This window comes from Cetorhinus maximus, chromosome 9, assembly GCF_964194155.1.
Source record: "Cetorhinus maximus chromosome 9, sCetMax3.hap1.1, whole genome shotgun sequence".
In the NCBI taxonomy this organism is placed as follows: domain Eukaryota; kingdom Metazoa; phylum Chordata; class Chondrichthyes; order Lamniformes; family Cetorhinidae; genus Cetorhinus; species Cetorhinus maximus.
Genome location: NC_135887.1, coordinates 92,067,697 through 92,095,578, shown reverse-complemented (window position 1 = coordinate 92,095,578; position 27,882 = coordinate 92,067,697). Strand labels below are relative to the sequence as shown.

General features: G+C 41.0%; 2 protein-coding genes across 3 annotated transcripts in view; one reads left to right on the top strand and one right to left on the bottom strand.

The window, feature by feature from the left end:
• The window catches only part of eps8l2 (EPS8 signaling adaptor L2), a 598,035-nt gene that overhangs the window by 296,900 nt on the left and 273,253 nt on the right, over positions 1 to 27,882 (bottom strand). The gene's annotated exons all lie outside the window — the stretch shown is intronic.
• saxo4 (stabilizer of axonemal microtubules 4) overlaps positions 1 to 27,882 on the top strand; it is a 169,356-nt gene that overhangs the window by 69,865 nt on the left and 71,609 nt on the right. Inside the window, exons 9-11 of the mRNA XM_078549101.1 lie at positions 361 to 546; positions 19,341 to 19,435; positions 21,534 to 21,698. Coding sequence (XP_078405227.1) covers positions 361 to 546; positions 19,341 to 19,435; positions 21,534 to 21,698 — 446 coding nt within the window. The remainder of the gene's footprint in view (positions 1 to 360; positions 547 to 19,340; positions 19,436 to 21,533; positions 21,699 to 27,882) is intronic.

Below are 27,882 nucleotides of genomic sequence, written 5' to 3'. Positions count from 1 at the left end.
ATGCACTCATTGTCAGCACTCATACAGGAACAATATTGTTCCAGGGGAGGAGAAAAGAAAATAAGTACATAGTTAAGATGACAGACGACTTTGGGATCTCTGGGAATCAAAACAGACGAGTTCAAATAATTCCCAAAGTGCAGTTTCCTAACTGCGTACTAAGTTAGCAGTGTAAAATTTTTATTTCATTTATAAATTGCTTGGTAATCACAAATATTTGCATGCTGTTTTCGGCTAGGAGATAAACACCATATGAAACCAGATTCAGTAGAATATGACACAATTGCTACCGCTAATTAAATATTTGGACTGAAAGTGTACCCAGGAGTCATGCTAATATTGTTCACCTCATTATTGTAGCTACCAAGCGGGCTAGAGAACCTTCCCACTGATAAGATAGAGAAGCTAAAGAAGGAAGACCCAGTTGAGTACCTTAACAGAAGCCATCTTGATGAACCTAGAAGTATCAACACCCTGACCTACACGAAACCAGAACATAGACCATTAAAAACAGAACTGCTGGGAAATGTTATTGTTGGTGCTAAGGTAAGGAAAGCAGTTTTCTCTTTTGTTCCAGATTTGGATTTATGTGCTATAGCATCTTGTTCTGTGTTCTAGAATTAGTACCAGTTGTTCATTTCATCATTCACACAGAAATAACCCAGAAATAATAATGAAAAGGAATGCCCAATTTATTTATTTTTGATGATGGTGGTTGAAAGAGGAACATATTTGGCCAGGACAGCAGATAGTTCCTTCAAATAATTGCACAGTTTGTTTAATGTTCACCTGAACTGAATGTCCCTTTGAAAGCATGTCTGGCTGGCAAAGGGAGTATTTTGTCAGTACTGCATTGCCATGTCAACTGAAATTATACTTTCCAGTCCTGAGGTCAGGTTGAAGCCACAACCTTCTAACTCAACCGTGAGTGCATTCGAGCCAAGCTGACATTCTTAATACTTGGGAATTCACTCTTAACTGATGGAAGAGGCTCTATTTAAAACAAAGATGGCTTTTTCATACAGTTAGGTAAACTAGAAAAGTGTGCCTGCCTGAACCCTATACATTAAAAGCAATGTGTGAGTTAATGGCTTGTCATGAAATACCAGTGGTACAGTATATTTTTCCTCCTAGAGTAAAAGCTCTCCCTAGTTCTTTGTACTCCAGTCCCCAATTTGGAACTTCCCAGCCCTGCACCTCAACAGCTGATGTTCTTGATTCAGAATTTTGCAGCCTTTCCAATTCCATACATGGAAATATTCTTTGCAACACAACAAGCAGCCATTGAAAGAGGCCAAAAATGTGCCGCACAGAATATACTATTCGACATGCTTTTCTTCCTGCCTGCACCCTCACCATGTTGAGATTAAGGCCCCTTGTACTGTCTCTTGTGTTAATAGATTCTTTCCTTGAACATTTTTTATCCCCCGGAAGAATACATTTTTTCATCCTTTTATTAGTGTTTAAGAAATGCTGCTGCACTGCACAAAAGCACGTGAGGCTGGAGTTTACTGGCCCTGTGGTTGGGCTAGGAGGTGGGGCATGGGGAAGGGGTGGGTGTGTGGACTTGGAAAATAGGAGGGGAGCCATATCAGAACAGCTGCCTGATGCAATCCTGCTGCCCCTAGGGGCGTGCTGGGAATGAGATTGGCTGCCTGCTCCATGGCTGCAGACAGCCAATTAAGATGGTTAAGGCTCCAATTGGGGTGATTTTGCAACCTCACAGGCATTTTTCTAGTAGCGGTGCCAATTTTCTGGTGCCAATTAGGAGGCTGCCTCCCAGAAGATTGCATCACTGGTCTTGCTGCAGGCAAGTGTGGGCTTGGATTGCCCATTTGGTCCTTGCATCGGGACCCTGAAGCACATTGGACCATACAGTCAATACTGAATTCTATTAAAGAAACACCGCTAAGATGTGGATATATTTTGTGCTGCAAAATTGGTCACATGACCAAAACATTGCCTTTACTGTGTACATACTCCAAGAAATCCATTGCATTATTTAATATTTTTAGAGGCCATTGGAATGATCTATATATCTGGAAAGCTCATTACCACATCTCATTAAAGTAGATGGAAAGCATTAAAACACATGAAACACACTCTTCTATCATTTTATCAGCCCCAAGTTCAGTGATGTGGCCAGCTGCCCAGAATACACATCTGTTAAAGCAAAATTCTTATTGTGCTGCCACTGACTTGAATGTTCTTTTTAAATATGGCTTATTGCATCTAGAGCTTCCCTGCATTACCTCTGATTGTTGGTTGTATTTTATTTCCCTATTCTTAAAGCATCGATATTAGTATTCCCTGCAAAATGAAAAATCTTAAAACAACACTGGAGATTTCAGTATTGGTACTAATTTACAGGTCTGCATATCTGGGTCATTTAGTAGCATTTTAGCCTGTTACAAGTTTAGAGTTTTGCCTGACATGTTTCCTCAGGTCAATCGCATAAATGATTTGGGTGCTCTGTTTCGAGGCGTTACTCACAGTGCCCAATATTTAACTATATAATAACACAACCCAAGATGTGACAATAGGTTGCGACCTGAACTAGATATTCAAGTTTGTTATGTGTACACTTTGTACTATCATATTGTATTACACGCTCCAAAAATTCTTAAAATTTTTCCACTCACCTCACCATCATGTGACAATTTTTAATTAATAACCTCTAGTTACTGACTCCATCAAATTTCTTCATCATTTTAAAACCTCAACTGAATTTCCCCATAGCCTTCTACGTCAAGTCTCTCTTAATACTGTTTTCCATGGGGTCCTTCTCACTTTCAGGGAATGCATTTTATTTCCGGTCTATCAACCAACTTTCTACTCGTGCTGCTACATTTCTGCTTCTACTTTGTGCAGTTCAAGTTCTGGATTCCAGAGCTTGAGCAGTGGCTGAAATCAGTACGAGGCATCGTCAGGCCGAAAGATTCATGGAGGTGGCCACCCTGCAGATTAAAGATGTGCCAGCAGAGAGGGAATGGGTGGCTGCCAGAAGAACAAAGGCAGGCCGGGCAGGGATCCCATGAGTGCATCTCATTCACCTAACTAGTGTTCAGCTCTGAATATGGTGAGAGTGATGGTTCCTCAGGAGTGCCGGCAGAGCCAAGCCCTTGGATGGGGAGGAGGAAGAATGGATGAGTCATTGTGGTTGGGGTTGCAATCGTAAGGGAATCAGGAAGGTATTTCAGGGGCTTCAGATGTGACTCCAGGATGATTTGTTGCCTCCCTGAAGGCAGGGTCAAGGATATCACTGAATGGCTACGAGGCATTCTGAAGGGTGAGGATGAACAGTCAGAGGCTATGGTCCACTTCGGCTCCAATGACATCAGCAGAAAGAAGGCAGAATTTAGGGAGTTAGGAGAGAAATTAAAAAGCAGGACCTCAAAGGTGCTAACTCGCTGGATTATTTCCGGTTCCCCTTACCAGTTGTCATAAACGCTTTAATCACGGAAAATGGTTCATCTTTGAGGACTAAGAGCATTCTGGGAGAACTTGTGTTTTTAAAAGACATTCCCTCAAAGGATTAATGCAAGGACTCTGGTTGCTGCTGTTCCTGGACAAGACCACATTTTATAAGAAAAGGTCATTAAGCAGTTTTAAAGAAGCTGGAAACATCTTGATCCTGGTGGACTGTTCACAAGAGGGTCACATGGTGGTTTATGGCTTTGGAAAAAATCATGCCTGGAAAACTGTTTTAGAAGCTGGTAGGCTGGTTTTGTTTGGAGGTTGGGGGGGCAGGGTGGAGTGTGGGGGCAGAGTGGAGCAGGAAAACAAGAAGGATCAACAACTGCTTGAGTAAAGAATACAACAGTTCCTGAAGCTCCAGACCCAGTCCAAAGTGAAAAGTGAATGAGCGTTGCTTGGTATAACTTCAGTAGTTTTGCGTGTGCAGGGCAGAGGTAATGTGAGATCAAAAACAGCTGTAAGCCTCCAAATGTCTCCACAGGAACCAAAGGGAAAAGAACCTCATTTTGAATTCGTAAGGTGAAAATGCTTTGTCTGGTGTCTGGTAAAGTCTATGAGTTGCTGTTGCCTTAATGGAGATTAGTTTGGGAATTTGTTAAAAGTTATGATAGTAGTAATTTGTAGCCATGTTTATATATATTTTAACCTATGTAAATTAATAAAATGGTTCATTTAGTTTAATGTAAAAAGAACTGGTGGGCTGATTCTTGAATTTAGAGTTGCATCTCAAACATAACAAATGTCATAACCTATAGTTTAAAAGGTTCCCTTTGGGATATTTTAAAAACTCAGCCGTACCAACTGCTTGGTCATAACAGCTAAGTACTGTCTTGTCATCACAACCTATTACCTTACCAGGGTCTTTCCATTCATTATAGCTCTCTCTTTTATAATGTACCTCAGCATTAATGAAAGCCTATCTCTTTGCATGTAAAGCATTCAAATAAGACCATAAGACATAGGAGCAGAAATTAGGCCATTCGGCCCATCGAGTCTGCCCCGCCATTCAATCATGGCTGATAAGTTTCTCAACCCCATTCTCCTGCCTTCCCCCCATAACCTTTGATCCCCTTACCAATCAAGAACCTATCTATCTCGGTCTTAAATACACTCAATGACCTGGCCTCCACAGCCTTCTGTGGCAATGAATTCCATAGATTCACCAATCTCTGGCTAAAGAAGTTTCTCCTCATCTCTGTTCTAAAAGGTTTACTCTGAGGCTGTGCCCTCGGGTCCTAGTCTCTCCTACTAAGGGAAACATCTTCCCCACGTCCACTCTATCCAGGGTTTTCAGTATTCTGTAAATTTCAATCAGATCCCCCGTCATCCTTCTAAACTCCATCGAGTATAGACCCAGAGTCCTCAAATGTTCCTCATATATTAAGCCTTTCATTCCTGGGATCGTTCTCGTGAACCTCCTCTGGACCCTCTCCAGGGCCAGCACAACCTTCCTGAGATACGGGGCCCAAAATTGCTCACAATATTCTAAATGTGGTCTGACCAGAGCCTTATAAAGCCTCAGCAGCACATCCCTGCTTTTATATTCTAGTCCTCTCGAAATAAATGCCAACATTGCATTTGCCTTCCTAACTACCGACTCAACCTGCAAGTTAACCTTAAGAGAATCCTGGACTAGAACTCCCAATGTGCAGCAAACAATTGACCTAACTGAAGTACTTCTAGCGCAGAAGGACTATCACATAACACAACGGCAATTTGCGATTCCACCTGTAGACCAATTGATAGGAACTAAATGCATGAACAACCCTTGGACAGTTGTCAACTTACAGCCTGGTTGATCATCTAAAATTTTATTTCGTTACAAAAAGGACTTTGAATTGTGGTATTCGTGACCATGATGTTCATATTTTCACATGTGTCTCTGAACTTTTCATTGGAAAATTCCCCTCCATTATCAGACAGAAACACTGGTTCCTATCCATTTCTCATGATTTTGTTTAGTTTTACCCTTTAGTCCTCACTAGGTATGATTGTAAATAGATCAAATCCGGTCGCCAGGTTTAGAAAACAGAGGATGAAAATATTTCTATTTTTGCCCCATACCCTTAGCTGCATGGCTACTACCTTATTAAAGTCATGTGCCAATGGAAGGCTTAGAATAGGTTGTGGTGGCATCTTCAAATACTTTTTACAGATTTCTCACTTCTCATTAATCTCTTCGATTCGCTTTGTATGCCCTTCATCAACCGCATCTACATCTTTTTGTAGGAATTTTAACCTTTGACAAGTAGAGTTTGCAAATCATCTATGTAACTTCAAGACAATATTTTTTCTTTCTCTGATTTTTGTCACCCCATGCCATTAGTACTTGTCTATAACACTGAAGAGAAACATTAGGCTTTGTTAAGGGGATACAATAATATGCTGATTAGGTAAACTGCAGGTCCATTGATTATCCAAAAATAATTGCCTCATTATTTATGCCAAGTTGCATTTATGCCTTTATCAAAGAGGGTTTCCTCAGCAATATAGGTATCTTACTAGAAACTACATTAGTAGTTATAAAATGGTTTCCTCCAGCTATTTCACATGGAATACAACTCTCTTTAGTGACCTCTGTGTGTCGTCATCACAAGACCTAAAGCAATATTCCTTAACCTTGCATCAATCCTCACTACTGAGTAAATCGAGGTAACATTTTAACCAATATGTTCTACATCATATCGAAGCACAATAACTATTTAGCACTGTACAGTTAAATGACTCTAAGTAACACATACCACACAGAACTATAATTCCTTGTGATCAGTACAATTTGTTCAGGTTCATCATTATGTTCATCCTCTTCCTCAGAATTCTGTGCCATCTGTCATATCAAGGACCCTGCTTCTCCACTTTGGGCAATTCATCGCATAATGATATTTGGAGTCATACCTGAAGCATATACTAAGTGGTCTTTTGGAATTACTGGAATTCATTTGCCTGTTATTGTGGTTCCAATTCTGTCTTCTGTTGTAATAGCCAGATCTGCTAAAAGTGCTTTCATCTTCATTTTGCCTGTCTTTAACCCTTCTATTATATTGTTGCCAGCCTCCAGGATCTGGGACATTTCAAAATCTGGAAATCATTGAGTCCTTTATTATTGTGACACCACAGAATGTCCCATATGTTTCATGATGGCTGGTATAAATAACTTTGTTTTCCCAGGATTTTTTTCACGGGAGCAGACATCTGATTCAACAGACTTTCCCTCCTTGAGAACCAAACACTAGTTAGAACCCTGAGCCTGTCCATAAGACACCTCGGCACAATCCAGAAATTTAAATGCTAGTGCTGATCCAGGAATCCCCAAATTTAACTTAGTCAATATTATGTACAGTTCATGATATATTAAGGTCCATGATCTATTCCCCCATGAAATGACCACTTGTGTTTCAAAACCTGTTAAAATCTGACCATGCCTTAGGCATTTTTCAGATAACCTTTCTTGTAAATTTCAATAATTCAAATATATTGAGATATTAATTAGTAAAGCATATGGGGCCTTGGGCTTCATAAATAGAGGCTTTGATTACAAAAGCACAGAAGTTATGCTGAACCTGTATACAGCTTTGCTTGGGCCTCGATCAGAGTATTGCATTCAGTTCTCGTCAGCACACTTTGGGAAGGATGTGAGGGTCCTTGAGAGGTTGGCGAGGAGATTTACCAGAATGGTTCCAGGGATGAGATTACATTTGAGAAACTGGGGCTGTGTTGCTTAGAGCAGAGGAGATTTGATAAAGGTCTACAGGATTGTGACAGGTTTCGATAAGGTAGACAAAGAAAAGCTGTTTCCATTTGCTGATGGTACAAGGACTAGGGAAGACAAGTTTAATGTTTTCGGCAAGAGATACAAGGATGATACATATGAAGAAGAACTTTATTATGTAGTGACCTGGAGTTCACTGCCTGTGAGGGTGATGGAAGTGGAGACGATGAAAAATTTCAAAAGGAAATTTGATGGACACTTGAGGGAATGAACGTACAGTGCTGTAGGGATAGACCAGGGGAATGGGATTAATTAGATTTCTCTACAGAGAGCTGGCATGGTTGTATGACTTCATTCTTCCACTGTTCATAAGGTTCAGACTCCAAGAATATTGGAGAGCAATCATATGCCAACAATTTACACTTGCTTTCTGACATTTTTCACAATGGTTGCTAAGATTGTGGTTTCTGATTTTTGTTTTCCCCTGAGTTCCAACCTTCACCTTTAGGTAACCATATTCTGTTCTAGAAAACCAGTTGGTGAAGGATAAAACTGGAGCCATTCTTTACACACTAATGTATTCATTTACAGAATTACACATTGCACCTCCTAACACATGTTAAGTTTGAAAGTGACATACTCCAGTCCCAAAGGGGAATCTTAAACTTAAACAAAGTCAATTACATAGCAACGATGGGACAGTTGGCTAAGGTTGATTGGGTAAATAGACTAAAAGGTATGGTAATAAATAAACACTGGGAAACATTTAAAGAAACAATTAAAAATGTTCAACAAAAATACATACATATATTCACACATAGAGCCCTATCCTTTGCAAACAGGAAATGTCCATGCATTGCTCCTTTTTCAACTAAACAAAAGTTTGGGCCATTCCCTGGTTCATTCCCCATGGCAATGCCTTGACCAATCAGAGTCAAGCTGCCTGGTTTGAATTTTAACAGAAGCTTGGCAGTTACCTGTTCCCTGATGCATTCTCCATGACAAAACCTCTACCAATCAGAGCCCACTTGCGAACCAATCAGCACCCTCTCCTTATGCAGTATAAATTGTTGCTTCCTTTGAGATTTGTTATTCTTGTGAATATGTCATGATGAGTGCAAAACGAAAAGTTTCTGCAGCATGTCTCTTTTTCTGAGCAATACTCAAGTTCTATATTAACAAGTGACTAAAAATACATTCCATTTAAAAACTTAGCAAGAAGGATCCATCTGTGGCTTACTAAGGATGTTAAGTATAGTATCAGATTAAAAGAAGATGCTTAATATTTGGCAAAGAGGATTGGAATTGTTTTAGAAACCAGCAAAGGGCCACCAAAAGGTTGAAAAAAAGGGGGAAAAATAGAATATTAGAGAAAACTCACTAGGAATATAAAAACACATTCAAAATGTGTTTAAAATTATATTTAAATTAATAGAATAGCAAAAGTAAACATTGGTCTGTTAGAGGCAGAGACAGGAGAAATTATCGTGGGAAGTGAGAAAATGGCAGAGATGTTGAACAAATATTTTGTCAGTCTTCACAGTGGAAGACAAAATTAACACACCAGAAGCAAAGGGTAACTAAGGGACTAAGTGTGGGAAACTTATGGTAATTAATATCAGCGGAGAAAAGTACTGGAGAAACTTAAGGGGTTAAAATCTGACAAATCCCCAGGACCTGATAGCCTGCATAACAGCAGAGATAGTGAATGTGGTGGTTATGATTTTCCAAAATTCCCTAGATTCTACAATAATCCAAGTGGATTGTGTGTTAGCAACTGTATCACCATTAGGCACGAAAGGATGGAGAGAGAAAACAGGGAGCCACAGGCTAAGTTAGCCTGACATCAGGAAAATGTTGGAAACTATTATTAAGGAAGTATTATCAATGCACTTAGAAAATCATAGTATGATCAAAGCCTATATGATTTTTACTGAAGGGAAATTGTTTTTGACAGATTTATTAAAGTGTTTTGGGGATGTAAATCGAAAGGTAGATAAAGAAGAACCAGTGGATGTAGTATACTTGGATTTCCAAAAGGTATGTGATAAGGTGCCAGGCAATAGAATAGTACAGGAGATAAAGGCTCATGAAGCTGCAAGTATTATATTAGCATGGGTAGAAAATCGGTTAACAGACAGGAAACAGAGTAGGGGTAAATGGTGCATTTTCAAGTTGGCAGGCTGTGATTGGTACAATATGCAAGGGTCAGTGCTGCGGCCTCAGCTATTTACAATCTATATTAATGACTTAAACAAAGAGACTGAATGTCATGCATCAATGGGCAGGATTTTCAGCTCGGTGTGCAGATGCGTACTGACACGCGCGAGCACGAAATAGCGCACAATGATGTCAGGCGAGCGTCTCAATGTCATCGCACATTCGTGTGACATTTTGGTCAGTGGGCGTGCGCGAGGGTCGGTAGCGTACCCGCTGACAATTAAGGGGACTATTAAGCCCAATAATCAATTAATTAATTTGAATTTTTTGATGTTTCCCTTATTTTTCAATTTTCATTGGAGGCAGTATAGCAAAGATTAACTAAATTGGTTTTTGGGATGAGATGGTTGTCCCATGATGAGAGGCTGAGTAATTTGGGCCTATAGTCTCTGGTGATTTGAAACGTACAAGATTCTGAAGGGGCTTGACAGGGTAGGCACTGAGAGATTCATTCCCCTGGCTGGGGAATCTAGAACATGGTGACACAGTCTCAGGATAAGGGGCCGATCATCTAGGACTGAGAAGAGTAGAAATTTCTTTGGAATTCACTACCCCAGAGGGCTGTGGATGTTTCATCGATGAATATATTTAAGGTTGAGAGTGACAGGTTTTTGGTCTCTGAGGGAATCAAAGGATATGGGAAGGGACCAGGAAAGTGAAGCTGAAGATCAGCCATAATCCTATTCAATGGTGGAGCAGGTTTGAGGGCCCATTGTCATAAAACTAACCTATTTTTCATCATATTATTGCAGTTTATTGTAAAGTAGGTTTATGGGTGTGAGTGTGGATGGCTCTGTCTGTATGATTTAATTGAATTAGAGTCCGATAGACTGCAAGCTTGAAATTATCAAAAGAAGTTAAGGGTAAAAGGCATTTGAAATGCTAATGAGTAAACCTGGATGAGGGCAGCATGTAGGGTGTGAAGGGAATTTGCATTTTTAGATAAGTGAAGAGGTTGTTTGTGTTATAAAGGGATGATAGGAAGTTTACAACTAACAAGATTAGCAAGGCCAAGCAGTATGTTTATTTTTCCCAAAGGTACAGACCGTCTTGGCAACATGAGAGATTTTTATATTATGGGTAAAGTAAATTTCCAAAGACATATAGAATATTGGAATTTACAGGTTAAAGAGAGAGAAACATATATAAAGAAGAATGGAATGTTATGTTGGGGGGCCATGTAACATCTAAAACAGCCTTGGGGAAGCCTCCAGCCACTTTTGCAGAAGTATGCTGAGTCCAGTAATTAAAGATGGAGGAAAGCCTTTGAAATACCCACTGCCGAGTGGGTGTTGTGGTAAAGTTGCCGGCTTGCCTATTTAAATTGAAAATCTATTTTGGGACTGTTGCCTTAAAGAGGGTAAGTAGTTGGGAGTCAGGTTAATTAGAGATTTGGGAGTTTGTTATAGTATTAAATAACTGTAATCTTATATATGTGCTTGAAATTTTTTCTTTTGTTAATAAATGTTTTAATTTAGTTTTTAAAATTGCTAAAGGTGTTAGTGGACTCATTACTTCTGATTTCAGTGCACAAAACTTCTCGTAATAAATACAAATTGCAAAACCATTGTGATAGCGTGGCCAAGTTTCCCTAGTAGAAACTGGTCCCTGGTCTGCCTGGCACACATCACCTGCCACTCCTTAACACCATATGGTCATCTACTCCTACTATTTCCTATGTACTTAACCCAACAGCCATAGTTTTAGCCTATTTATAGAGGGGTTAGTGCCCATTACCTGCATAGAATTAAATACAATTATTATACAATTAATACTTACAATAAGAGCTTGATGATTTACCATTTTGAATTCTGCTACATTTTTGCAGAACTACTGCTATTTCTACCGTTAGTTTTATTAATTGATCAACTCCTTCTTACTTCCACTGGTAAAAATTCATTTGTAGGAATTGTTGCAGCACATTTAATTAATATCTGACACAATTTCATCCTTCACAAATTGACTCCCTCCTCCCTTTAGCCCTGAGGGATGCTATGATCTCTCTGACTACTCCTTTACTCCTTATGATCAAGAAATTTGACTTCTGCCTGAAACAGGTTGGACCTGATTTAAATGCCATTGGCAAACTGTGTACTCTGGTTGTGCAAGAGTGAGAACTTGAATGACTCACAAGCATTGGTCAAGTTTGGTCAAGAGGGAGGCAAAGTTAACGCAGAATCATAGAGACTTACAGCACAGAAGGAGTCTATTCGGCCCATTGTGTCCAAGGACAAGCAGCCATCCAGCCTAATCCCACTTTCCAACTCAGTCTGTAGCAGGAAAGGTTATTGTATTTCAAGCACATTTCCAAGTATTTTTTAAATGTTATGAGGGTTTCAGTATCTCCCACCCTTTCAGCCAGATCCCCACCACTATTTAGCTGAAATGAATTCCCCTTGAATTCCCTCTAATCTTCCTACCGCTTACCCTAACTCTCTGCCACCTGGTAATGGACGCCTCAACCAAAGGGAATAGGGCCTATCCACTCTATCTAGACCCCTTATTTTACATAATTCAATTAGGTCTCCCCTGTTCCAAAGAAAACAACCCTAGCTTTTGCAATCTTCTCTCATAATTAAAATTCGCCTGTCCGGGCAACATCCTAGAAATTACCCTTAGCAATCACATCTTTCCTATAGTGCAGTGACCAGAACTGCATGCAGTACTCCAGCTATGACTGAACCAGCCATTTATACAGTTCCAGCATAATCTCCCAGCTCTTATATTCTATGCCTCGACGAATAGAGATCTACTTGTCCAGCCACTTCCAGGATCTGTGGACATGCACTCCAAAATCCCCCTAATCCTCCATACTTCTCAGTATCCTACCATTTATTATATATTCCATGGTCTAGTTAGCCTTCCCCAAAAATATTACCTCATGCTTCTCTAGACTGAACTCCATTTGCTCCTGGCAAGTCCATTGATACCTTCCTACAGTCTACAGCTTTCTTCTTCATTATTAACCACACGGCCAATTTTTGAATCGCCACAAACTTCTTAATCATACCCATTACATTCAAGTCCAAAACATTGATATGTACCAAAAAAGGCAAAGGGCTAGTACTGTGCCCTGCAGAACCTCATTGTAAATGACCTTCAAATCACAAAAACACTAATTGATCATTACCCTTTGCCTCTGAGCCAATTTTGGATCCAACTTGCTGCTTTGCCTTGGATGGGCTTTTATTTTGGTGGCCAGGGAAGCTGATTGGCAATACTATTTGTAGGTCCAGGAGGAGCACTCTTACAGATCCTGGGCCCACAAAAGTAAAAGTTCAAAATTTCCAGGGCCTATTTTTTACAGACTGCTAGTTAGACCGCCCAGTGCCTGCAATGTGCCAGCATTATGACCCCGATTTGCATATTTAAATAGCCGTATGCTAGTTTCAGGCAGGCAAGCTGCTTGTCAATTTACAGACCTTCTTGAATATCACATCAGGTGGGCTTATGAGTTAATGAGGCTCGTCCAATTCTCTACTGCGGGCCCCCTGCTTTTCAGATCAAAATAATGGAAAGTGAGCTAAATTTCTCACCCTCAAGTTTATAAAACCCCCTTTACTGTTTTCATTTAGATTACTTGCTAACCTATTTCATATTCCCTTTTCACCTTTCTAATCTCTTTTTTTTTCACTTCACCACTAGATTTTCTATATTCTCATAATTATCTTTACTATTTTTAGCCTAACTTTATCATGCTCGTCCTTTTTTAGTTTTCATTGAGTTGTAATTTCTGTATTTATCCAAGGAACTTTAGTTTTTGAAATGTTCTCGTTTTTCCTTCTAAAAATGTATTTATTTTGCACTCTATGCATCTCATCTTTGAAGATTTGTCACAGTTGATTTATCAATCTGTTTGCTAACTTTTGTGCCTGCTTAATTTGCACTGGATCTCTTCTTGATTGAGCTAAACTTTTCCACTTTCCAGTTTATTGCTCCTATTTTTGACCATTCTTTGTCCACTGTGGGTTTGGGGGCTACTTTATGCCTTGTGTGCATATTCTAAGATGACACTGTATTGCAGTAATGACAAAGTGTTAAATTGCTGATAGAGCAGTCCCCTGGAGCTGAATGTCCTGTTTGAGATTTCAGTGCAGATTCTTTGTTTTTAACCTGCAATTGGTGAACTGGATATTGAACTGAAGTATAAGCGTGCCAAATTTGTTGATGGCAAAGTCACCAGCCTCGCCTTTCTTGTTGCCCACAGTTCTACTTGGGCCGCCAGTCTCCAGGGCTTCTTGTTCTGCTTATTTGAGACCTGTGATGGTGGCTACTCCTTCCCTGGTCTTTGTCCTCTCACTTGCTTTATGCACTGTTTTGCCCTGCAGAAAGAGAATGTGAGAGACAGTGAAAAGGTAACTGGATATGTGTGGGGCTTGTACAGAGTGTAGATGTTAAGGGGTGGAGAAGAAGCAAGAGGGGTTAAGAATGGGGAGATAATGGCCCAAATTGTCTGATTAGCATTGGAACTGCTTTGTCCGATGCTGATCAGCCTGAAAACTACCCGTTTACCTGGATACATTTAAAAAAGCCGGACTTCCAATCCGCGATACAAAAGAACTCCCTCAGTGTGGGATCCATGCAGAGAGCAGTGAAGAAGTTCAGTGCAAAAGACACAGTACCATTTTACGGCACTGGCTGATGTAAGGTAAGTTTAAATCTCCAGTTTCAATGTTAATGAGTGGCTGATGGGCGATGGATGAATGTTAATGAATGGGTGAATGAGTGAATGGGTAGAATGGGTGCGGTAAGTGGGTAGGGTGGTAGGTAGATAGGCTGGTAGGGAGGCAGGTGGGTGAGATGGCAGGTGCGTAGGGGGCAGGTGGGTGAGGTGTTAGGTGGGTAGGGTGGCAGGTGAGTGCTGTGGCATGTGGGTGAGGTGGGTAGGTGAGTGTGTAGGTGGTCGGGTCGGGAGGATTTGTCAGGTCGGGGGCCAAATAGGTCAGGTTGGGGGGGAGGGGTTGGTTAAGTCATGGGCTGATGGGGTATTAGGGTGTTAGTCAGGGAGGTCAAGGCTGCCGGGGAGGCGGGGGGGTGGTTGTGAGGGGTCAATGTGAGTGATTGGAGAAGGGCAGATATATAGGTAACCAGGAGTTAGACTCGGATTTTTCTGTCTAACATTCCTCAGGTAACTATCCAGATAAGTAAATCAGAGACGTTTGCGGAGGGTCCAGGGTAGCAGGAGAATTGCTCATTGGAAGTTCAAACATCCTAGACAATTCCCACTGAGTCAGTGCGTTGGGACTTCCATGGGGCCTCGATGCGCATCTTGAGTCATACACCGGTCTCCGAAGATCTGGGCCAATGTTCCAGAAGTTGCTAGGAAGTTGTACCATTAGAATGGCTCCTTTAATAGTGCTCTCCATTATTAATTTTACAAAATTCAACCATCTGTAGAGTAAAAAAGATGTCATGGGGTAAAATCTTCGGTTCAGCAAGCGGGGATGGAGCCCGCTCACTGGGGTGTAAAGTGGTACGCGGTGATGTTGCCGCACATCATTTAGATTTAAGGCCATTTAAAAAACCAATAATGCAATTAGCTGAGCTGTCCGTCCAACCTTAAGGTTGGCGGGCAGGCAAAGAGCCCAGGTGGCCTTTACATTTTTCATGGAACCTCATCCACAGGGGGATGAACATCTTTAAAGTGTTTGAAAAATTTTAAATAAAATTAATGGACATGTCCCAGCTCTTGTGACAGTTTCACATGAGGGAACCTGTCCTTAAAATTTTGTTTTACCTTTATTCAATATTTTCTAAGCGAAAGTAATCTCCCTGAGGCACCTCTGTGCCTCAGGGAGATTTCTGCGCTCTTTCGTGCGTATGCGTGAAAGAGCGCACTCCCCGACTCAGGCAATCCCCATTATTAATTTGAAATAAGCGCTCAGCACTTCCGGGCGCGGTTCACGCTGGGTGGACCTTAATTGGCCCGCCCACGTAAAATGGCGGCTCCCACCTACACCCGCCCCCGCACAACCCCCCCAACGGAGCAAAGATTCTCCCCATGAGTTCTGATCCTTTGTAAATTACCGGACAAGTCATGCTGCTCCATTGTTAACCTCACCAAAGCCGATAAAAATCCTTTCTCACCATGAGGCTCATAACTGAAATGAATGGCAATCATGAAATTGCTGGATTTATGAGATTATGAATCATTCCAGCTGTAGTCATTTATGGCTGGTAATTAATGTTGTTAAGGACCCTGTTTAATGCCATGATTTACGGTCCTTACATAACCTTACTGGCTCATAAAGGATCAACAAGGCTGTACAGTCTCACTCCAGTAGATTGTGAATTGTTCCTAGAGACCTTTAATTCTTTTTATTTGTCTTGGCAGTATTTTTTTTATGATTCATACTTTCCATCCACACCCCAGCAGTTAGTGTTGAAGGCAAAAATATTCAGGATGCACTAAGCTACTTCAATACTCAGAAGATCACTCATTCAAATGGAAATTAGATTCTTTTCAGAAAAATAAGTTTTGTTAAATGAGTAATTCCACACATAACCTGTGGGAAGAGTAGCTTTTTTCGAAACTTGAATGCAGCCTTTAAAAAGAGAGTTCTGGCTGAACAATGTGGCAACAGACGAGGGACAAGCAGTAAGTATGGACTAGTGCTTGGCTCACTAAGTTGACTTGCATCCAACTTTACTGTATGTATCATCAATTTTTTTTTCTGATACTTCTCAGGAATGTCTACCACAAGTGCATTTGGCACACAGAGCTAGCAGATGTAGTCAAACAAGGCAGAAGGGTGTGGCACACTAGCACAGAATAAATGCTATAATTTCACCAACTCAGACCTTCAGCCATTCTCAAGGAAATAGGCAACAAGCGACACAAACTGCTGGGTATCCATGGCAGCAAACCTGCCAAAAATGGCACTTGCACCACCTGATGATGATGAGGAGGAGGAAGAACAGAGACAAAACTACCTTCCTGTGCACTTTGATAATGAGGAGAAAGAGGAGGAGATGGTGAAGAAGAAAGATGGAAGGAAATTCACAGAGACTTAAAAAAAAATATACCATGGGATGTGGGCACCGCTGGCAAGGCCAGTATTTGTTGCCTATTCCTTATTCCCCTTAAACTGTGTGGTTTGTTAGGCCATTTCAGAGAGTAATTAAGCTTCAGCCACATTATGGTGGAGCCACATGTAAGCCAGATAGGTAAGGATGGCAGATTTCCTTCGCTACACGACATTAGCGAACAAGAAGGGTTTTTACGACAATCAATGATAGTTGTCATGGTCACCATTACTGAGACTAGCTTTTATATTCCAGATTTGTTAATTCAATTTAAATTCCACCAGCTGCTGGAGTGGGATTGGAACCCATGTCCCCAAATCATTAGTCTGGGCCTCTATCACTACCCCACTCAATAAGCTCATTCATGCGTGCCTTGGTGCTCCTCTTAATTATCAATCTAGTGTGTTGCTGAAATGTTTCTCTGCTGCTCTTTGAGTCATTCTTAATGGAAGTCATTATACATGGCAGCATAAAGCAAGCTTTGTCGCTGGAGCTATCTGTTGACCTTATTTACTTCCTTGAAAAATCAGGGAGGTTAAAATTTTGGGGATCAAGACAACATCCAGCTTATCTGATGTTGACATATAGAATCCTTTGCCCCCATGTAACCTGTTCATTGAGTGTTTGGAAGGCCTTCATGTTGAGGTAGTTGAGGGGATGCTCTGTGGAAGCTTACACAAAGTAATGTAGATGTCATCGATTGTGCCTGGACCTTGGAAATGCGAATAACTTTGTAAAACTGGATGACTCATTTTCTTTGCAGCCTTGTGTTGCCAAAGATGACAAATTGCCCAGATGTACTGTGGTTTTAGTCATTTTATTAGTGCATGAATGTATTGTAACTTGGCTGATAACATAGAGATTGCCTATAGATGCAAAAAATGAGACTGCAACATAAAAGCTGAGTGTGATGTTCACCTCCAGAGCCAAAGAGGGAGTAGTTGGATTATGCTGCAGGTCCATGTGCAATAGGTAGCAGAGCTATTCCATTGTCTTTTTGGGGAATCATACTCTTCTTGTACATATCTCCTCAGTAAGGCCCTCATATGATTTGTGCTGCCTCTATATTCTATGGGACAAAACTAATATCTAGTTGACCATTTTATCCTTAAATGCTTCCTGACTCTCTTCCATCCTGTGCTGCTTTTTCTGCTCCTCCATGATAATGGCCTACTCCTGAGAAGTCTTCACTGTGGATAGGGGGTGGCAGGGGAGGCTGAGTATATACTCAGGGGAGCAATTTTATGGCTGAAAACCAATGGAAACAACATCTGCCAGATTTTCTGGCCAAACTATTGATCCCAATTATGCACCAGAAATATCCCAAAAATTTCCAGTCTGGCTTTAGTTATGACAAAAGATGTAATAAACTGATGCTCTTTTTATTAAAACAAAGATAATCATGAAAATAACTGATAAAGATGTTTGAAATTATGAGGGCCATTGATCAGGTAGGTTGGAAGAAACTGTTTCCAACTGGTTGTGCGTAGTAATAAGGTTAGAAAAGTTAAGATTACTACTGAAAGAGCAAAGGGAAATGTTGAAGAGGTTTTTTTATGCAGGTTATGGTTATGGTAATAGTGGACACAAAATGCATAACAGCTGTTGAAAAGGAAGCATATAAATATTTAAAGAATAAAAATCTGAAAGCGTATGGGGCAGACAGGAGGGTTAAGACTAAGTGGACAGCTCATTCAGAGAGCCAGCAATGGGTAGATTTGCCTCTTTGTGTGCTGTAAAATGCTGTAATTTGATAGAACACTACTGCCAGTGTTCCTTACTGCTGAAATGGTGGATCAAAGAAAACGTTGACAGTAAAATTGTGATGGATTTGAATAGCCACAATGAGAGAATTATTTGAAGTGTGTGCTTTGAAAATTGTAAAACAGAAGTCACTCTGAATGCCATTAATTATTTTGTATTCTTTTGTCACTCATCTTTTGTATTATCAAGTGTGCTCCACCACCAGTAGCATGAACCTATATGCAGTTGTGTGTCTCATCAGGAGCTTATTGAATATGGTTACAACTTTTTGGCATCGTTTTCACCAGCATTTTCTCAAGAACCATAGTCCTGAACAGCTTAATGGCCATTCCCTTTGAATTATCTTTTTTGTAAAACCCTTAGATTTTCCCTTTGAAAATTTTATCTCTTCTTCTCTCCTGAAAGCATTGTTTTCTTGGGCTATAGTTTCATGAATACTGGCAGCCTATTCAAGAAATGCCCTCTCTGAAGAAGTACGGTTCTGTTCTCCGACAGGATTTCTGCCCGTCTCTTCTGCCCTGCTCTCCTTTCTCCTAACTATGCTTCAGTTCTGCCGAAGGGTCGTGAAGACTCGAAACGTTAACTGATTTCTTCTCCACCGATGCTGCCAGACCTGCTGAGTTTTTCCAGGTAATTCTGTTTTTGTATCAGTACCTCATCTGTTCTTTATGTATGAGCCTGCAGACAGTAAGTTCAACAGGCTATTGAGCTGTGAAGTCAAGTGCAATCCTGATCTTACATATCACCCATGTCTACAGTTTTCCATGCAAATCAGTGCAATGAGGAACTCCACCCTCAGTGGTCTACAGGGAACTAAAGTTAATTGTAGTTGTCCAGTTGAATTGAGCTAACAGCATATATAAACCTTAGACCTACTCTGAGTTGACGTGGTTTTATGCTAAGCAACTGGAGAGTTTAAAAAAAAACACACTGCCACATCCCTTTCCCTTTCTTTCCATCCCTCCCTCCTACTCAGTAACATCTCACTTCTGATTTCGGAGAGATTTAAAGGCAACAGGCCTGGAAAGGGCCACCGATGAGATTTAGTACCAATCCTTGGTCTGTGTTATAAACTGCCATTGAATGATGTTATGCTTCAGAACACTTGCTGTAGGGAATTTTCTAACTTTCGCCTTGGTTTCAGGAGCCTACTGGATTTAGTATCAATGAGAAGGGCTATATATACCCAGCCAAGACTGCAACAGATGCTGACAGATTCTTGACAAATTATAAACTTCGGTGAGTTACAGTGGGAACCCAATAAAGAAAAGTGAAATCAGGTGATATTTTATAATGCAGCACAGTAACAGGATGTCAATTTTCCTAGTTTGTGCTGCCAGTGAGAAGCATCGCTCATTGGCAATTGTATATGGTGAAATGGAGGATGTACTGTACTTGGTCTTGCTTCCCATTTTTATGAGCAGAAAGTAGCAGGCAGCACGTGTGCAGCAAGCAAGCTCCTTGAGGAATGTACAATCTCAGAAAATTAGCCCATAAAAAGAAGTGAATGGTAATGTGCACAAGGTTGTGGGACCTGGAAATACTTACCATACTTCTGATTCAGGCGGCAGAATAACATGGTGTTATAGCACCAATATTGCTATCAACTTATTTTGGATCTATTTCTAAAATGACAAAGTTTAGCAATTTGTAGGGAACAGAAACGATTGATCCAGCTTTAGGGCATTAGATTATGAAGAAAGATAGAGGTGACTCTATCTTTTCATTCAAGAACATAAGATTAAGAGACATGATAAAACAATAAAAAGCATATATAATGGTAAGATGGCTTTTTAACTTGGACATGAACGCAAGACTCAATTGGTCTCAATTGCAATTACATAATTCACTAGTACTAAGCAGGATTACATATTAGAAACATGGGGCTGAATTTTCCCTCCATTGGGGAGGAAGTTGATGGGCGGGCACATACGGGCACGCTTCCGATCGGCGGCGCGGCGCCATTTTATATGGCGAGCCAATTAAGGCCCGCCCAGCGTGACGTCCGCACAGAAGCGCTATGTGCTCCCTGTGCGGGCGGGGGGTGGGGGGGGGTAATCCCAAAATCGAGAGTGCGCTCTTCCGCGCATGCGCACTCATCTCCCTGAGGCTAACTGCAGCCTCAGGGAGATCGGCTGCACATGTAAAAAAGACAAAAATAGAAACATGAGTTGAGACATGTTCATAATTTTTACAAAATCTTTATGAAAATTTTTTAAAGCCTACGTGAAACCTCATCCCGCCCGTGGATGAAGTTTCATGTTTTTCTTTAGTTCCCACTGGGGCTCCTGGCCTGCCTACCAACTTTAAGGTTGGACGGGCAGGTCCTTTAATTACTTAATTGATCCTGTCAATCGCCTCAATTGGCTATTGACAGGTCGGCTGGTCTGCTGCTGATTTTGTTGCGCTCCCGACTTCTTGAAACTTTAAATTGGGCGCGGTGATGTCGGGATTTCCCCCCGACGTCACTGCACGTCATTTTACGCGTCGGCGAGTGGACCCCACCCCCGCTCGCCAACTCATAAAATTCTGCCCATACTTTTTCCCTTATGATACTAGCCATGTGAAACAGATTGATAGAAAGATTTATTCATTCTGAGTCAGATGATGTGTTTAAAAGGGGCACAGATCTGATTAAGAAGAGGAATTGAAGGCTATTAAGAGACTAGAGACCTTGATTGGAAAGGAGTTTCCCTATTTGAAATAGTAATGTATGAAATATGTACTGAATGCATTTCCTTGTTTCATTCTTTCCTGTATTCTTAAATGGTTCAAGTGTCAAAGGACACTAGTTGAAATGAGGATTTTAGGTATGGCATACCTTAAATTGCTATGGCGTTTTTCAAGTAAATAGAAATACCTTCGCTGTGAACAAAGTGGTAAAAGGTAATAGTAGGTGGACATTGTACTGGAAAACAAATATGATTTTATGTTGGGAGAGTTTTTAGGAGGTTTTGAAGGCATGGATGAAACTGAGAGATTTTGAGAGAGAATCTATGGAGGACAGTGAATTAGTCGATAAAAGAATAAGCATCAAGGTGAGGCAGAGACCATGGCAGTGAACAGGACTCTGACATTAGAAGAGTAGAAAGGAGTAAGGAGGGAAACTTTCTCACCTAAAGTATAATGGAATAATTTACCAGAGAAGGCCATTGCAATAGACAATATAAATGTGAACATGTGGCAATTAGAAGTGTTTTGGAGGAAGAAGTGATTGAAGGATATAATGAGCAAGTGAAACGATGAGATTTAAGGAAAAGGAGAAGGCATGCTCAACCTAAGCGGCTGCCACTTTAAAAATCATGTTCTGACTTTTTTCAATTTTTCACAAATTCAGGTACAATGACAAAACTCTGAAAGGAGAGGACAGAGAGGGCTGGATAAGGGGAGGAATCCAGAAACAGTTTCCTTACAGTTATGCTGCTAGCTCCAAGATCCACCAGCATGGCCCTGACTATAACATAACTGAAAGTTTACGCCGGATTCACCCTCATGTGGCCAGGTAGGAACCAAGTTCCAAATTCAGCAATTGACTGCCTGTATCCCAATTCGCATCACCTGTGTCTGCTGACCTACATTGGCTCCCATTTAAACAATGCCTCAATTTTTAATTTTTCATTCTTGTTTTCAAATCCCTCCATAGCCTCACCCTTCCCTCTCTCTGTAACCTTTCCCAATCCTGCAATGCTTCAAGATCACTGCATGTATCCAATTCTGGCCTCTTGCATATCCTCAAATTTAATTGCTCCACCATTAGCAGCCATTCCTTCAGCTACCAAGGCTTAAGTTCTGGAATTCCCTCCATAAACATTTCCACCTTTATCTATTCCTTTATTATGCTCCTTAAAACCTATCTCCTTGACTACATTTTTGGTCATCGGCTCCAATCTTCTTACTACGTTAAATGTGCTGTACAAATGCAAGTTGCTGTAAAGGACGGCAATGATTTCTAACAAAATACAACACCAAAACAATATAGAGAAATATATAACTTGAATTTATTTGTAGCCTTTAATGATTTAGAGCTATATTGGTTGAGGGTTAAATATTGGCCAGATGCTGGGAGTGTTCCACTGTTCTTCTTCAAATTGTACAATAGGATGTTTCACATGGAACTGCACAGGTAGACAGGATCTGAATATAATATCTCATTCTGATAGACTCGCTCTGATAGTACGATCATAATAAGATCATAAGAAATAGGAGCAGGAGCCTGCTCTGTCATTCAGTAAGATCCATGACTGATCTGAGTGATCAATCTACTCAACCTTCCCTCATATGAAAACCCCTTCTGTAGAAGCATGGGATAATTGTTATGGTAGTGAGATAGTGATGCATATCATGATGTAACAGTGACACCAGCAGTCATGTCAAGAGACTCTGTAGAAAGATTAAGTAGTCTGTACATGAGAGACTTGCACTTACCTATAACCTTATTATGTTGTACGTACCGGACAGGTTTCAACCAAAAACAGATAACTTTATTACAGAGAGCTTTTCAGATGCTACATGCTTGAACCAGGTCCTCAATAAGAAGCCCCACCCCCTGGATTACCCGCACTTAGGGCTCATTGGTCAGAGCCTCCAAGAACAATCATGTGATCCCCTGACGGGTAGTAGGAAAGGCTATACCTTCAATTACTACATTTACTCCCCTTTATTTTTTTATATAGTTTCCATTTACAACAAACACTTGAATATCCTACAGCATATACATATATATAACTCAGGTGATTAATGATTAAGTTTCTGAGGTGATTTTCTTATTCGGTTAGAGTGGAATAGCTCTACCACTCAAGGTTCTTCTACTGGATCAACGTGATCAGGAACTGCAGCACCAGATACACCATTGGAAAGTGGCAGTTCAGGGTTTGGCAATTCTACAGAGACATCGGTCATGTCTATTTTAGGTCGATCTGTCACACCAGGGATTGATGGTTTGACGTTAATCACAGGCAGAATAGCTGGTTGTTGGAACGTGTCTCTATTCCTAAGATGGTCCTCAATTTTTCGAACATTTTGGTCTTCCATTTCCACCTGGAAGGACAAGGGATCAGTTTCTGAGACAATTGTTCCAAAAACCCAACAAGATCCACTTCCAAAATTCGGTACAAAAACTGTGTCTCCTACAGTGAATCCTCAAGCTTTGCAATGAATATCGTGATTCAATTTCTGAGTACCCTGATTCTTCTTTGCCTTCCCCTCTAAGTTTGGAAACACCAGACTTAATCTTGTACAAAGGCGATGTTTCATCAATAACTGAGACAGCATTGAGCCCAGAGTTGAATGAGGCGTCATACGATAATTGAGAAGGAAGCGGGAAAGTTGAGTTTCTAGAGTACATTCTGATGACCTCTTCATTCCAGATTTGAAAGTTTGCACAGCTGTCTCAGCTAAACCATTTGAGGGATGATATGGGGCTGTTTTAATATGTCTGATTCCATTTAAATTCATGAATCTTTGAAACTCTGTGCTGGTAAAAACTGTACCATTATCAGAAAAAATGATTTCCAGTAGACCATGTATGCTTAAACAATGACGTAGCTTTTTGATAGTTGTGCTTGATGTCGCTGATCTGACTTCATACACATCCATCCACTTAGAATGTGCATCTACGATCAACAAAAACATGGTACCTAAGAATGGTCCTACATAATCAATATGTAGTCTAACCCAGGGTCGACCAGGCCACTCCCATGGATGCAATGGAGCTGAAACAGGCAACTTCTGTTGTTGCTGACAATGGAGACAGTGCTTGGCCATGCTTTAAATGTCACTGTCAATGCCTGCCCACCAGACATGGCTTCGCGCAAGCATTTTCATCTTTGATATGCCTGGATGCGCACTGTGAAGCTCTGTCAAGAGTGGACCTCTTCTTTGCAAAGGGATGACGACTTTTGATCCCCACAACAAGATTCCATCTTGACAACTTAGCTCTGTTTTTCGGGTATGAAATGGTCTCCTATCTTCAGATACAGGTGAAGTTGACTGCCCTTGCAATTCAAGGTCTTAGACTTTTGAAAGAATTGGATCTCTGTTTGTCCAATTTCTAATTTTCTTTGCACACACAAGTGAAGAATCCAAGAAATTCAATACAAGCACAACTTCTTGTGACACTGGAGCACGTACAATGCTATCTGGTAACGGGAAATGACTAAGTATGTCTACATTTGCAATATATAAGCCAGGACGGTGCATAAAGGTATACTCCTACGCAGATAATATCAAAGCCCAACATTGAATTCTTGCTGATACCATTGGCAGAATGGCTTTATCCTCACTGAATAAGCCATTAATGGTTTATGGGCCGGCGCAATGATGAAATGTCATCCATGCACATCCTGATGAAATTTCTTCACTCCATATCACCAATAAACCTTCCTTTTCTAGTTGGGAATAACCCTTCTTGGCTGCAGAGAGGTTTCTGGAGAAACAGCTAATTGGCCTTTCTGATCCATCTTCTATCCTATGTGATAACACAGCTTCCACACCATAAGGAGGCGCATCATATGTTTATACCAATTCTTTCGATGGGTCATAGTGTGCCTATAAACATGATGAATGTAATAGCTTCTTAACTTTCACAAAGGCTTCTTCCTGTTGTGAATTCCACGACCAACAATGATTCTTTTTCAATAACATGTGTAATGGTGCCAACACTGTTGACAAGTTTGGCAAGAAGCGGCTATAATAGTTGACCATGCCCAGAAAAGAGTTCAGTTCAGTTACACTGGATGGAGAGGACCATCTTTGATTGCCCTAACTTTCTCTTCTACCAGATGCAAACCCATGGCGCTCACCCTGTGATCCAGGTAAGTAACTCCTGGCACTTGGAATGTACACTTCTCTCTTTAATCATACGCTGGCTTCCAAGAATATTTTTAGCACCTCTTCCAGGCTGGCCAAGTGTTTGGTTTCAGTTGACCCTGTGATCAGAACATCATCTAGGCATACTACTACTTGGGAGTCATTGCAAAAGACTCTGCATTGCCCTTTGGAAGATTGCACATGCAGACGATACTCCAAAGGGTGGGCGAATATATTGATACAGGCCCTTGTGCGTGTTGATGGTGACATACCCTCTAGATGTGCCATCCAGCTCTAACTGTTGGTAAGCATGTCCAGTTTTGTGTAAGATTTGCCTTCAGCTAGCTTTGCATACAAGTCATCTATCCTCAGGATGGGATATTTATCTAATTTAGCAGCCTTGTTCACGGTTAATTTGTAGTCCCCACAAATGCGTATAGTTTGGTCAGGCTTCATCACAGGGACTATGGGCACTGCCCATTCTGAAAATTGGACTGGCTGGATGATGCCTAGCTTCTCTAAGCACAATTGTGCATCCACCTTCTCCTCTAGGGCATAAGGCACAGGTCTGGCCTTAAATAACCGGGGTGTTGCCTGTGAATCCCCTTATATTTTGCATGCAAACATTTTAACTTTCTTAATTCGTCCCAAAATACACTGTCACATTTCCTTAGCTGTTTGGGAATTCCTACTGTTCTCAAGCGAAATATTTCAGAGCAGTTGTGCTTGAATTTTTTTGTTTAACCATCTTGGCCCAGAAGACCAGGCCCTTCACCTGTCACTATGATTGCTGGAGGCTGAGCTGTCTGTTGCCTATAGGACACAGGTACTGTGGTGATTCCCTTTACCTGTATGGACTCTCCAGTGTATGTCTTCAATTGAACCATTGTTCACTCCAGATTCAGTGGCTGGGTACCTTTGTTTAGATATTTAAATGTGTGCTCTCCCACCACTGTGGTTCAGGGTCCTGTATCCACATCCATTATTAGTGGCTTCCCATTCACTTGGATTGTGTCAGTGATTGATTCGGTTTTTACCCCTGTAACATTGTACAGGGAATATATGTCGGTATCAGCAGTTTCAGCCTCTGTTGTATTATTCAATTCAGTCATGTAGCTTGCTACTTTATAGGCTGTTTTGATTTTGTCCTGCATTGCTTTATTACGTGACCTTTCATGTGGTAGTAACGGCATTCCGTCTGCACAAATTTGCAGGTGTCCTGTGCCTGGTCACCTTCACATCTATAACAAACTAACCTTGGAGTTGCTGCTGAAGTGTTTCTCCTAGACCTTTTCATGTTTCTAACAGCGGACATTGCCTCTTGCTTCGCTGCTGTGGCTCTGGTTTTTGTGCCATGGTTGGTGATAGGTTCCTACCCCACATGAAGAATAGCGCCATGTTGTAAAGCCTGCGAGTCTCTTGCAGCACTTTCTATGACGAGGGATATTTCCAGGGCACGTTTCAAATCAATGTCTGAGTAAGCGACGCTGATTGGCGTCGTCGTAAGCTCCACAAATCGGTCCCACAGCATCTCATTTAGCGCCCCACTGAAGTCGAAGTGTTCTGTCAATTGCTTCAGCTTCACTACATAGGTTGCGATGAATTCTCCTGGGGCCCTAACCCTGGAATTAAACTTAAAACTTTGCATTATTACAGATGGCTTCAGCTAGTAATGTGTTTTTGAGGTCTGTTAATTTATTAAAGGACTTAGAATTAGCTACGTTCAGGGCCATCATGCTGTGGATCAGATTGTATGTCTTGCTACTGCATACAGTCAAGAGGATTGCTTCCTGGTTTTCCTCCTTGGTAATTTCATTTGCTACGAAATAAAATTGGAGGCGCTGTACATACTGGCTCCAGTCTTCCATAGTCGCATCATAAGGATCGATTCTGCTGAAGAGTGGCATGACTGGTGAGTAATCTTTTCTCATTTCTTAAGCTTTTGATGTACTCACGGTCACAAGGTGAGTTGCAGCATCTTTTTACCCTCATCGCCAAATATAGTGACTTGACGTACTGGACAGGTTTCAATCGGAAACAGAACTTTATTACAGAGAGCTTTTCAGATGCTACATACTTGAACCAGGCCCTTGACAAGAAGCACCACGCCCCTCACCGGATTACCCGCGCTTAGGGCTCATTGATTGGAGCCTCCAAAAACAATTGTATGACCCCAGATAGGCAATAGAGAGGCTATACCTTCAATTACTACATATGTATAGAGTGTAACTAAAGTCCTTTTTGAAGAAACCTACTTGAGTCAGACCTAAGTCACTCATGAGTCGAAGGAAACCTTCCTAATACTGATTAGGCCGCAAGTTAACTGAAGAATGGAACAGTTTCCAATGGTGTTCCACAGGGATCAGTGTTGGCGCCCTTGCTGTTTGTTGTACATATTAATGATTTAGACTTAAATGTGGGAGGCATGATTAGGAAATTGGCAGATGACACAAAAATTGGCTGTGTAGTTCATAGTGAAGAGGATAGCTGTCAACTCCAGGATGATATCAATGGTTTGGTCGAATGGACGGAGAAGTGGCACATGGAATTTAGTATGGAAAAGTGTGAGGTTATGCATTTGGGGAGGGCAAACAAAGCAAGGATATACTCAATAAACATGAAGTTATTGAGAGGGGTTGAGGAAATGAGAGACCTTGGAGTGCATGTCCACAGGTTCTTGAAGGTGGCAGGACAGGTAGACAAGGTGGTCAAGAACACATATGGAATGCTCCCCTTTATTGGGTGAGGTATTGAATACAAAAGCAGGGATGTAATGATGGAACTGTATAAAATGCTGGTTAGGCCACAGTTGGAATCTTGTGTACAGTTCTGGTCACCACATTACAGGAAGGACATAATTGCTCTGGAGCGAGTGCAGA